Source organism: Thalassophryne amazonica, chromosome 3 (assembly GCF_902500255.1).
Source record: "Thalassophryne amazonica chromosome 3, fThaAma1.1, whole genome shotgun sequence".
NCBI classification, from domain to species: Eukaryota; Metazoa; Chordata; class Actinopteri; order Batrachoidiformes; family Batrachoididae; genus Thalassophryne; species Thalassophryne amazonica.
Window position 1 is genome coordinate 81,494,641 of NC_047105.1, and position 12,799 is coordinate 81,507,439.

General features: G+C 40.2%; 1 protein-coding gene across 4 annotated transcripts in view; it reads right to left on the reverse strand.

Moving 5' to 3' along the window:
• camk1b (calcium/calmodulin-dependent protein kinase Ib) overlaps positions 1-12,799 on the reverse strand; it is a 157,631-nt gene that overhangs the window by 13,446 nt on the left and 131,386 nt on the right. For all 4 annotated transcript variants that reach the window (XM_034166958.1, XM_034166961.1, XM_034166957.1 and 1 more), the window contains 2 exons: positions 8,098-8,172; positions 4,228-4,366 (listed from right to left, as the gene is read on the reverse strand). In XM_034166958.1, coding sequence (XP_034022849.1) covers positions 4,228-4,366; positions 8,098-8,172 — 214 coding nt within the window. The remainder of the gene's footprint in view (positions 1-4,227; positions 4,367-8,097; positions 8,173-12,799) is intronic.

The window sequence follows — 12,799 nt, forward strand, 5'->3', positions numbered from 1 at the left end:
TATGTAGGACTGCTTTTTTGCATTTACGCAATATCTCTAAAATCAGAAAGGTCTTGTCTCAGAGTGATGCTGAAAAACTAATTCATGCATTTATTTCCTCTAGGCTGGACTATTGTAATTCATTATTATCAGGTTGTCCTAAAAGTTCCCTAAAAAGCCTTCAGTTAATTCAAAATGCTGCAGCTAGAGTACTGACGGGGACTAGAAGGAGAGAGCATATCTCACCCATATTGGCCTCTCTTCATTGGCTTCCTGTTAATTCTAGAATAGAATTTAAAATTCTTCTTCTTACTTATAAGGTTTTGAATAATCAGGTCCCATCTTATCTTAGGGACCTCGTAGTACCATATCACCCCAATAGAGCGCTTCGCTCTCAGACTGCAGGCTTACTTGTAGTTCCTAGGGTTTGTAAGAGTAGAATGGGAGGCAGAGCCTTCAGCTTTCAGGCTCCTCTCCTGTGGAACCAGCTCCCAATTCAGATCAGGGAGACAGACACCCTCTCTACTTTTAAGATTAGGCTTAAAACTTTCCTTTTTGCTAAAGCTTATAGTTAGGGCTGGATCGGGTGACCCTGAACCATCCCTTAGTTATGCTGCTATAGACGTAGACTGCTGGGGGGTTCCCATGATGCACTGTTTCTTTCTCTTTTTGCTCTGTATGCACCACTCTGCATTTAATCATTAGTGATCGATCTCTGCTCCCCTCCACAGCATGTCTTTTTCCTGGTTCTCTCCCTCAGCCCCAACCAGTCCCAGCAGAAGACTGCCCCTCCCTGAGCCTGGTTCTGCTGGAGGTTTCTTCCTGTTAAAAGGGAGTTTTTCCTTCCCACTGTAGCCAAGTGCTTGCTCACAGGGGGTCATTTTGACCGTTGGGGTTTTACATCATTATTGTATGGCCTTGCCTTACAATATAAAGCGCCTTGGGGCAACTGTTTGTTGTGATTTGGCGCTATATAAAAAAAAAAATTGATTGAAAATTGATTGATTGATAAAATCATTATTAATTTGAACCTTGAAGACATCTGTCAGAGCGTTATGGATTCCAAACCATTACTGATTTAAAACCGGGCAAGACCAAAACACATGGAAATGGTCTGCCTCTCGAGAGCCACATTTTCTCTAACATTCTGCATTTAAATTTTTATATTTACTCTGCAGGGGTGTTCTAAAAAAATCTTATTATATTTTTCCAGCAGTGCTCTCTCCAGGATAGTGAGCTAGTGGAGTACCACTGGAAACTACAAATTTTTTCCCAGTTCTCATTTGATATAGCCACTCCCACTTCCATTTCCCATTTTTTCTTAATGTGAAGAGTATTGACATTTTTAGCATTTAGGAGCGCAGTATATAACTTGGAGATAGCTTTTTTCAGGGAGCCCTCATAGACGCTTTAATAATTTTGTACAAATCATATTCTTCTGGTGTAAGTTTTGCAATGTTGCATTGGTTGTTAAAATAGTCTCGCATCTGTAGGAATCTGAAGAAATCATTCCGCCCCAAACCATTGTTTGTTTGTAGTGACTGAAAGCTGTGGAGTATTTCCTTGTGTGTAAAAGAATGAAAAGTTGTTAGTCCATTTTTTGTCCATAATTTGAATCGTCCATCATTTAAGTTAGGTTTGAAATCAGTCTCATATGCACAACATCTGAAGATTTTTAGCATATTTTCCAATTTACCTCCTTTGACTACTTTGTACCATATTTTCAGTGTATGTTCTACCCATAGCCCCTTCCCTCTTAATCTGTTTGCTAGTTTCCTGTCAGCTATGGCAACTTGTAGTGGGAATTCAGGACATGAATTAAATTCTATTGTTTTCCATTTAGCTATCATGTATGGGTTACACTATTGCAACAGAGGAATGATCGGCGCAGCAAAGTAATAATATTGCCAACATGGGAGTATTACACCTCCTTTTCCTTTACCTAGTTGTAACACTGAGTGGCGAATCCTTGGTTTCTTCACCTGCCATATAAACCGGGAGATCCACTTGTCCCACTCCCCAAATTGCGCCTCACTTACTTCAATAGGTAAAGTTCTAAATAAATAAAGTAGTCTCGGAACGACATTCATTTTTATTGACATTATCCTTGAATTTAAATTGAGGAATGGGACCAGCGTCCATCTATTTAGGTCTGATTTTATTGCTAAGGAAAGAGGGTCACAATTAGCTTTTGACAGCATGGATATGTCCCTAGTGAGGGTTATGCCCAAGTAATTCAGGGAGTCCGATTCCCAATTAAGGTGAAACTTTTCTTGTAGGTAGGTTGATGCTGAGTAGTTTATAGTCATCACCTGTGTCTTTGATATGTTTAATTTATAGCCGGACAAATTTCCAAAATCAGTCAAAAGGGACATTAACTGAACAAATGATTCTCCAGCTTCCCCCAGAAAGACCAACACATCGTCCGCAAACACTGCAACCTTTTGTTCCTCTCCGCCCATAGTAATACCTTTAATCTCCTTAGTCTGTCTTAATAGCTGGCTGAGGGGTTCAATATAAAGAGTGAAGAGGAGGGGTGAGAACGGACACCCCTGCCTAGTCACCCTCTCCAAGATGAAGGAGTCTGAGAGATCACCATTGATCTTTACGCATGCCCTAGGCTCATCATATAGGGATCGAATTAATGTTATGAAATTTTCTTGAAAGCCAGATTTATTCAATACTTTGTAGGGAAAGAGCCATTTGACAGAGTCAAAGGCTTTCTCAGCGTCTAGTCCAACCAGTAGTGTCTGTGTCCTGTCCTTGGTTACTTGTTCTATGATATGTAATGAACGTCTTATGTTGTCTACCGTCTGGCTACCTTGGATAAAGCTGCATTGGTCCAAGTTAATGAGGTCTGGTATGTAATTTTCAAGTCTGCGTGCCATTATTGCTGTAAACAATTTATAGTCTAAATTAAGTACACTGATTGGTCTGTAACTGCCACAAATTTCTCTGTCCTTGCCCTCCTTTGGAATAATGGAGATTACTGCATCTTTCCATGATGGGGGTATGTGTCAGAGCTGAAGTTAACTCAAAGAATGATCACGCAGGAGACTGAATTTCATTTCCTGATCAGGAGAGAGCAAACGAGCGTGACTCTTCGGCAAGAACCGTCCTCGTCCGCTCTGAAGGGCCCTGTCCATTTGCTTCTATAGGAGTGACAATATCACAAAACAAGGGAAAGACACAAAGTCTGGTCTCACGTTGATATGAAAACTGTTATGGCTTTGAGCCCTCAGTCTCCTAGGCTTCCCATAACAATGTCCAGCCCTGAACCAGTGTGCCGGTCACACCGCTCTTCCCTCAAGGCTGAACCATTAATTAAAGATGCACATCTGCGCTTAGCAAAAACACAGCTCTAGCAAAACAGTCTGCACATTCACTAAGCCAAAGATCAAATGTTACTTTCTCATGGGAGCAGTTTTAATGATTACTTGAACAGTTCAGTGTATATGACTGCTTTGACAATGAGTGATTATTTAAAAGAATAATGGTACATGAACTCTCACACATGCATAATATGTATATATGAAAATAGAGAACAGAATCAAGGACAAGATCACAGAGAGTACATCAAAGTAAAGACATTAACAATCAAAGTAAAGACAATATTTGATAATAATATTGCTAATATATAGAAAACCCTGTCAGTATTCTACCATCCTTCATAATCCAGTTGAATGTCTTTAGTAAGATCTGAGATAAGTCCTCTTTAAAGGTCCTGTACCACTCAGATGTATAGCCATCAGGCCCAGGGGTTTTTCCAGTTTTAAGTTTAGAAATTGCTATGTGGATTTCTTTAATTGTTATTGCCTGCATTAGTTTATCATTTTGTACCCCTCCTTTGACTAATTCTGTGTGCACGTCCCTGCTATTCAAGCACACATAAATGATGTTTGTACAGAAATGAGAATGGCCCAATAATAAAAGTCATCTTTGTTTACGCTTAATATTGCTGCATTATAATGGCAAGAAATAATGTATGTGTACCATTATTTCTTTGAGTAGGTTGAAGATACTTTGATGAAAACCCACATAGACCCAGCACATGACCAAGATCTGACAGTTAAAAAAAATCTTTAGGGTTTAACCGAAAAATCTTCTGTGGCAGTGTTATGTAGACAAAACATAAGAACACAAGTCATGCAAAAGAAACAGAACAGTATTATTTCTATTTTAAAAAAATTACTGTACATTTCTCCCCACCCTAAATAAAACACCTTTTATCACCTATGAGAGACTGACCTTGAGATCACGGTGTACAATGCCCATGTCATGGAGGTACTTGACTGCATCCAGAATCTGCTGAATGAGTTTACTAGCATCTTTCTCAGTGTAGAAACCTTTTTCTATGATCCGGTCAAACAGTTCACCTCCAGACACCCTGCACAAAGATGGGGGGATTAATCAATTGTTAGAAGAAGCACCTAAAACAGTTTGTGAAGTCTGGAAGGACACAATAAATTCTGCAGAGTAAAACAGACTCTAAATAGATTTATATAAAGTATAGAAAAACTCGGATATAATGGATTCAGGTGGACCAGTGAATTTTGTCCATTATAATCGAAATCCACTATATGTATAAAATGGACAAAATCCATTATATAAATGTAAAGGCTTAGTTACAGCCAGGAAGCATCAAACGATCTATGGGGAATCCCCATCACCAATTAGGCTTATGCATTTCCTTGATTAAATGCCTGAATTGGGACCTGCCTCATTTAATGGCCGGGTTAAAACTTCTAAAAAAAATAAATGCCTGCTTTAAATAAGCGCCGGGAATTATGTGCATTAAAAAGATTACATTTGGTTGAGTCACTCTTTTTTTCTAAGCCTGCTGCGGAGTGGTACCTTAAAATCCTAAAGCCTGATTTATGCTTCTAGAAACCAGGGATATGTGTGAAACGTAACACCACATTACAGTGCAGGCAGCAAGCAGCATTTTTTAAATAATCACCGGTCTTGAATTATGCAGTGCCTCCTTTAGGTGCTGGGTCTGAGGACAGTTTGAAAAAATAAATGCCCAGGCTTTTAATCAAGGACATATGGTACCCACTTTCCTCGAATCGGCGAGTGTCAGTGCTGAACTTAATTTCGTATCTCTGTTACTGGGCACGCCCAGACTGTTCTGTTCAGTATTTGCGAGAGGTTTTTAATGGAAATGCATTGCGATAGGATGGAAGTTTTGTCCAATGTGAGTGAAAATCTGTTATACAAGATGTGCAGGTTAGGGGGATTGGAAACTTTAAATTGTCTGTAGGTGTGCGTGTGGGTGTGAATGTGTTTGTTTGTCTATTTGTGGCCCTGTGACAGACTGGCCTCCTGTCCAGTGTGTACCCCGCCTCATGCCCTATGACTGCTGTGATAGGCTCCAGCACCTCGTGACCCTTAATTGGTGTAAGCGGTGTGTGTGTATGAAAAGTAATGTACAAAAATTCAATCATATCCCACGTATTTGTCAGTTGGCAGGTGGTGGTGACTAGTGTTGTATAGTAACGAAGTAAAAATACTTCACTACTGTACTTAAGTACGTTTTGGGAGACTTTGTACTTTACTTGAGTTTTTTTTTTTTTTTAAATTCAGCTTACTTTCACTTTTACTTCACTACATTTCCGACCTTAATTGCATACTTCTACTCCGATACATTTTCTATGCGCCATGCCATTACTTGTTACAAACACACACACACACACGCACACACACACACACACACACACACACACACGATAAAAAGTTGTGTTTTCACCCAGAGACACCACTGATTACTAGTGACTGCAACGAAGTCAGGCCGATTTGTCATGAGGCATGTCCGGTAAGCCTTTTTGCAGTTGCGCACTTAGGGGGTGTTTGTCAGGAAAATGATAATTTCTCTACATTGATTACAGACCTGCAGCACAGCTTTGCTTTGAACCTTGAACCAATCAAAGCAGTGATTCGCAGGTCGAAGCAGTGCTTCGATCTACAATTCATGGATTTTATTTCGCTTTATCCTATTTTTTTCCCGCTAAAACCCTGAACAGCATATGTCTGTGAGTAATATTTAATATTTTTATGTTAAACCGACCTGTTACGGTCTTCTGAAACAGTTGATAGATGTATTTTATAACTTAAAAACGGGGCTGATGCTAACGTGTTAGCATGGCGTTTTCAATGTTAAAGTTAGCATTAAGCTGTTCGCATCTCACCAGTTTGTGTTGATTTGTTTTCTGCATAATTAATGGCTCAGCGTTCATTGTTGTTGTAAGAGTCAAATTGTAAATTTTTTAAATGTATTTTTATTCATATATTATAGCAACAACAATAATAGTTAATAATAGACTAATAATGATACAATTTTAGAGAAAGAGACAAAAATAACCTAATGAAACAAAACACAACAGAAAAGATAAAACCATGTAACAATGAAAATAAATAAATACATACAGAAATAAATAACTGTTTCTTGTGAATACCTAGTGAGTAGCCTACTCTCTTTTAGGTTTTGAAACCTTGTTTCTGAAGTGTTTTTGTGTGATGTGCACAATTTTCAGTATTTTGACTAATACTACCAGTCATTTACAAGCCTAGATAAACTTTATATATATATATATATAAAAAATCAGTCCGTTTTTGATTATTACCATTTACTTGTACTTTTACTTTCAATACTTGAGTACATTTAGTTGTACATTACTTGTCATACTTAAGTACAATAAATACTAGATACTTTAAGACTTTTACTTGAGTAGCATTTCAATTAGTGACTTGAACTTCTACCAAAGTCATTGTTTTAATGGGTATCTGTACTTTTACTTAAGTCTGATTTTCCGGTACTTTATACAACACTGGTGGTGACGTCACTCAAAACAATAAGATGGACTTTCCATTAAAAAACAAACACACAACAAGAACAAAAAAAGCTTCACTGCAGGAAATGAAAAGGCACATGGTGGTGTCAATGGTGCCACACAGCCACTAGATGAAGCTCTTACTCTGTCTACAGATCATTTGCAGCATACTGAAATGACAACATGGGCAGTAAGCCCATACCACCAACCCCCAAAAACCACATTTAGTAGTTCAGATCACCTACTGAACAAGGTGGTGGCGGTGGGAGCATGTGAAAAGGTACAGAGTTAAAACAAGAAATAAAGCCTTAAAGTGAAAACAAAAGGATATCTACAGTATCCAAAGTGGGCAACAACATCCCTGTATCACTCTACCCACCTACAACTGTCATTTCACTCACAATATCATCATCATCACTGCAAGTTTCATATTTCCTCCAATACTTTGACTTTGTCAGGCCAGATTTTAATTTCAGCTCAATCAGGAGATCCATGAATGTGGTGCAAAAACATGACTGGAAAACATATTGGAGCGAGAGATGCAAAAAGTACCACAAAGAATTCAAACAAACAACTGAACAAACATATACTGTAAGTAACAAGTACTGTATTCTAGAGAATAACAGTCATTATTATCACTTACTGAGGCATTGCTGGGCCAGTAGCATAGATTTACATTTACGCTACCTGTCTATACCTGCCCGCAGTAATGGACGGGTATCCCAATACCCGCCCGCTGTGCATAAATTGATGACGTCATATCATGTGCAACCCAAGAACTGTCTGCAGACGATAACATGAAAAGGCGACAAGTGTATGTTGGTCCCAATATGGATATTCTGGATGATTTTTTCATGGATAATCCAACAATGAACGAGTTAGACGAGGGCGAGTATCTGTCATTGTGGGCGACTGGGCATGGACGTCGGGCCTCTGAAAATGTATACCGCCCTCCAAAAGCATGTTATTGTATTATTATGTGAAGAAACAGTACCCTTCTATGTTTGTTTTTCACTCGTGACATTGCAGTAACACACAGTTAACTTTCAGGAGCTCCTCATCGTGATCCTTCTTCTCACTGCCTCGTTCTCTCTCTGACATTTGAGCATTTAAGGTGGGTGGGAAGCTGACAGGCTGCAGGTGTGAAGGTGAACTACTGCTTTTCATGCATGGTACTGTGTTTGTGTTAGTGCACAAGCAAATTTATTACAGAATGTAACTAACAAGTGACAAGCAGTGAGTGGGAGTGTCGCGCATGCCATACAAACCCACAAACGTGAATACTCACAGTTGCATGACAAGGTAGAGGTGTGATTTACTCTCAAATATGTCTTCCAGAGATACAATATTGGCATGTTTAATCCTGTAAAAAGAAACACAAAAAGAGAAAAAGCCTTTTTATAAATTTTATTCTCCAAGATGCACTGATGTTACCATGAAAAATGTATCTTTATTTTCCAGATTTTGCACACAGGAAGATAAAAATCTCTCTGAGTCATAATACTGTTGAGATTGAGATCTGACACTTTGCTCAGTAAGGAGGTTTATAGACTCCATTCATTCATGTCACACGTACTTTCTTGCTGCTTTATAGATCCAGCACTTTGTGGTGGCTGAACTCAGTGATCTGATGGCCTTGAGACCCAGTGTTTGCAGTAAGATGACTCACCAGTTGTACAACGGTAGTGTATTTTTTACCCACCCAGTGTGTAGCGCTACCACACCGACATTATGTCAAACCTCTTTCTCACCTACATAATTAGTTATCTAATCAAATAGGTGTTCATTTTGGTACATCCTACAAACTGGATTAACTGTTCAAACATGTCAATAACCTGAGTTCCAGGTGAAAATCTAGTTTATGTATTTATTCATTTCAGGGAGGGGATGAAGACAAGAAAAAACACAAGCAGACAAGTAGACAGACAGACAGACAGACAAACAGGCATCCTCATGTGTAGCCATTTGCAAGTGTGAACTGGTATAAAGATCTGTAACAGTTACTATTATAAGAGATAAGAGAGAAAAGAGAGAATTTATTGTCATAGTATCAGGATACAGCGAAATTAGTTTGGTAACTCCCCGATGCTAGGAGTAAGACGGGTATACAAGGTCTGTTAGAAAACTATCCGACCTTTTTATTTTTTTAAAAAACTATATGGATTTGAATCATGTGCGCTTGCATCAGCCAAGCTTGAACCTTCATGCACATGCGTGAGTTTTTTCACGCCTGTCGGTTGCGTCATTCGCCTGTGGGCAGGCTTTGAGTGAGCACTGGTCCACCCCCCTCGTCGGATTTTCATTGTCAGGGAAATGGCTGAGTGATTGGAGCAGCGCTTAATCAAATTTTTCCAGAAACTGTGAGAGACAGCCAGGTGGAAACCATTCGGAATATTCAGACGGCTTTGGTGAGGATACTCTGGGCGTCACACAGATTAAGGAGCATTACAACCGGATTAAAGACGGCCCACAGGGACTTCCGGGATGGGCGGCGCTGTGTAAAGACACGTTTTGTCAGGCTCCGCAGGGGAACTCCTTGTTTTTGACTATTACGCTTTGAAATAACGCACCATAACTATACTTTAGTGGAGTGACTTATACTAGTCTTTTATCTGCCCACCTCTGCGATGCCGCCTAAAAAAAATCGCCTAACACCACCAGGAATGAACAAGACACGAGAGCTACAGCTAGCACTAGCCCGGCTGATGCTAGTGCAACTTGTGCAGAGCCACCGGCGACTTCTGAGACTAACAAACAAGTTATGGAAGCAATCCAAGCACTGAAGCAACAACTGCTGGATAAGATAGAAGAAAAAGCCAATGAGACTCAGATGGAGGTGCGTAACACCATCGGGCGAATTAATCAGAGGCTAGATGAGGCCGAGAGCCGCACAACACAGCTGGAACTAAATGTCGGGGCTCAGTCGGACTCTATTGCTACTTTGGAGAAAGACATGGCTCAAGTGAAGAAGGAGCTCGCCGCAGTCAAATCTAAATGTGAGGACCTAGAGGCACGTTCATGCCGCTGCAATGTCCGGATTATTGGGATAAGAGAGGGCAGAGAGGATGGGCAACTCCCCTCCAGGTACGTGGTGGACATGCTGAAAGCTGCGCTTGGTTTGGAGAAGCCTCCGTGTTTGGACAGAGCGCACCATGCCCTCCGCACCAAACCACAAGACGACCAGCCACCATGCGCTTTTGTTGTAAAGTGTCATTACTTTAATGAAAAAGAGGCACTTTTGATGAAGGCAGTTGAGGCGCGGGGGATAACAACTGCCTGATTACACGCAGGCTGTGAGTAAACAACGCGAAGAGTTCACAGAGGTGAGAAACATGCTCCGGGGCTGCGCTGGAGTTCGCTGTGGGCTGAGATATCCGGCGACGCTGAGAGTTTCCATGGCGGATGGGAAAGAACACACGTTCAAAGATCCCAAGCGTGCTAAGGATTTTGTCCTGAGAGAAATAATGAAGGGATAAACCCGGAGGACATTATGCTCGTACTTCCCGTGCCAATCACGTTTGGAGCGGTGTTGGGATCAGCTGAACTGTCAGGTGAAGACTTCTACTGGAACCAGGTAAAGCATTAAGGAGGACTTTTACTATTTCTTTTATGTTTGTTTTACTGGACTGATTTAAGTTTAAGAGTGGGCAGAAGGAATGCTTTGATGTTTTTGTTATTTTAAGTGAGTGTGTATGTATATATGTGTGTGTGCAGGCATGTGTATATATAGACATATATTATCTTGTTTGCATTATTTACTACAAGGTGGGTTGCGTTACAATCAATATGTTAAATATTGTTTCCTGTGGGGGCCACCATGGTAAGCAGTGGAGACCAGGAAGCAGATAAGTCCCCTTTTGGGACCAGGTTTTCTTTTTCTTATTTTTTCTTGTTTTTCAAGATGTTGCCCCCTGTGTTCTGATGTTGGTGAATGGTTAGGTGCTTTGTGTGTTTTTTTTTGTTTTGTTTTTTATCCACTTTTATGGGCTGTTACTCTGTCATCCACTTTACTACCATCCTTCTTATATTTTATGAATGGCAGGTAGCCCCACTACATTGGTGAACTGGAATGTTCGTGGTTTAAATAGTCCCATTAAGCGCAATAAAATATTTTCCCATTTAAATAAATTACGCAGCCAGATAGTTTATCTACAAGAAACCAAATTGGCCAATAAAGACCACTCAAGACTTCTCAGGGGTAGTTTTACACAGTGTTTTCATTCGGATTTCAAGAGTAAGAGTAGAGGAACAGCTATTTTAATACACAGGGAGGTGCAGTATACAGCGACTAGGACAATAAGGGATAAGAATGGTCGCTTTGTCATTACCCAAGGGACTTTGTACAACAGGCCAGTCGTCCTTGCCAATGTTTATGGCCCTAACTGGGATAATGCAAATTTTTTTTACAACTCTATTTTCCAATTTGCCTGACTTAGATTCTCATGACTTAATACTGGCGGGCGATCTGAATTGTGTTTTGAATTCGGCTCTGGACCGGTCTAGCTCCAAAGTGTCAACGTTAAGTAAATCAGCCCTGTGTGTCAACAATTTCATCAAAGCTTATGGGTTGGTGGACCCATGGCGGTTTAAAAAGCAAGCACTTGGCTACAGTGGGAAGGAAAAAAGGAAAGGAAAAACTCCCTTTTAACAGGAAGAAACCTCCAGCAGAACCAGGCTCAGGGAGGGGCAGTCTTCTGCTGGGACTGGTTGGGGCTGAGGGAGAGAACCAGGAAAAAGACATGCTGTGGAGGGGAGCAGAGATCGATCACTAATGATTAAATGCAGAGTGGTGCATACAGAGCAAAAAGAGAAAGAAACAGTGCATCATGGGAACCCCCCAGCAGTCTACGTCTATAGCAGCATAACTAAGGGATGGTTCAGGGTCACCTGATCCAGCCCTAACTATAAGCTTTAGCAAAAAGGAAAGTTTAAGCCTAATCTTAAAAGTAGAGAGGGTGTATGTCTCCCTGATCTGAACTGGGAGCTGGTTCCACAGGAGAGGAGCCTGAAAGCTGAAGGCTCTGCCTCCCATTCTACTCTTACAAACCCTAGGAACTACAAGTAAGCCTGCAGTCTGAGAGCGAAGCGCTCTATTGGGGTGATATGGTACTACGAGGTCCCTAAGATAAGATGGGACCTGATTATTCAAAACCTTATAAGTAAGAAGAAGAATTTTAAATTCTATTCTAGAATTAACAGGAAGCCAATGAAGAGAGGCCAGTATGGGTAAGATATGCTCTCTCCTTCTAGTCCCCGTCAGTACTCTAGCTGCAGCATTTTGAATTAACTGAAGGCTTTTTAGGGAACTTTTAGGACAACCTGATAATAATGAATTACAATAGTCCAGCCTAGAGGAAATAAATGCATGAATTAGTTTTTCAGCATCACTCTGAGACAAGACCTTTCTGATTTTAGAGATATTGCGTAAATGCAAAAAAGCAGTCCTACATATTTGTTTAATATGCGCTTTGAATGACATATCCTGATCAAAAATGACTCCAAGATTTCTCACAGTATTACTAGAGGTCAGGGTAATGCCATCCAGAGTAAGGATCTGGTTAGACACCATGTTTCTAAGATTTGTGGGGCCAAGTACAATAACTTCAGTTTTATCTGAGTTTAAAAGCAGGAAATTAGAGGTCATCCATGTCTTTATGTCTGTAAGACAATCCTGCAGTTTAGCTAATTGGTGTGTGTCCTCTGGCTTCATGGATAGATAAAGCTGGGTATCATCTGCGTAACAATGAAAATTTAAGCAATACCGTCTAATAATACTACCTAAGGGAAGCATGTATAAAGTGAATAAAATTGGTCCTAGCACAGAACCTTGTGGAACTCCATAATTAACTTTAGTCTGTGAAGAAGATTCCCCATTTACATGAACAAATTGTAATCTATTAGACAAATATGATTCAAACCACCGCAGCGCAGTGCCTTTAATACCTATGGCATGCTCTAATCTCTGTAATAAAATTTTATGGTCAACAGTA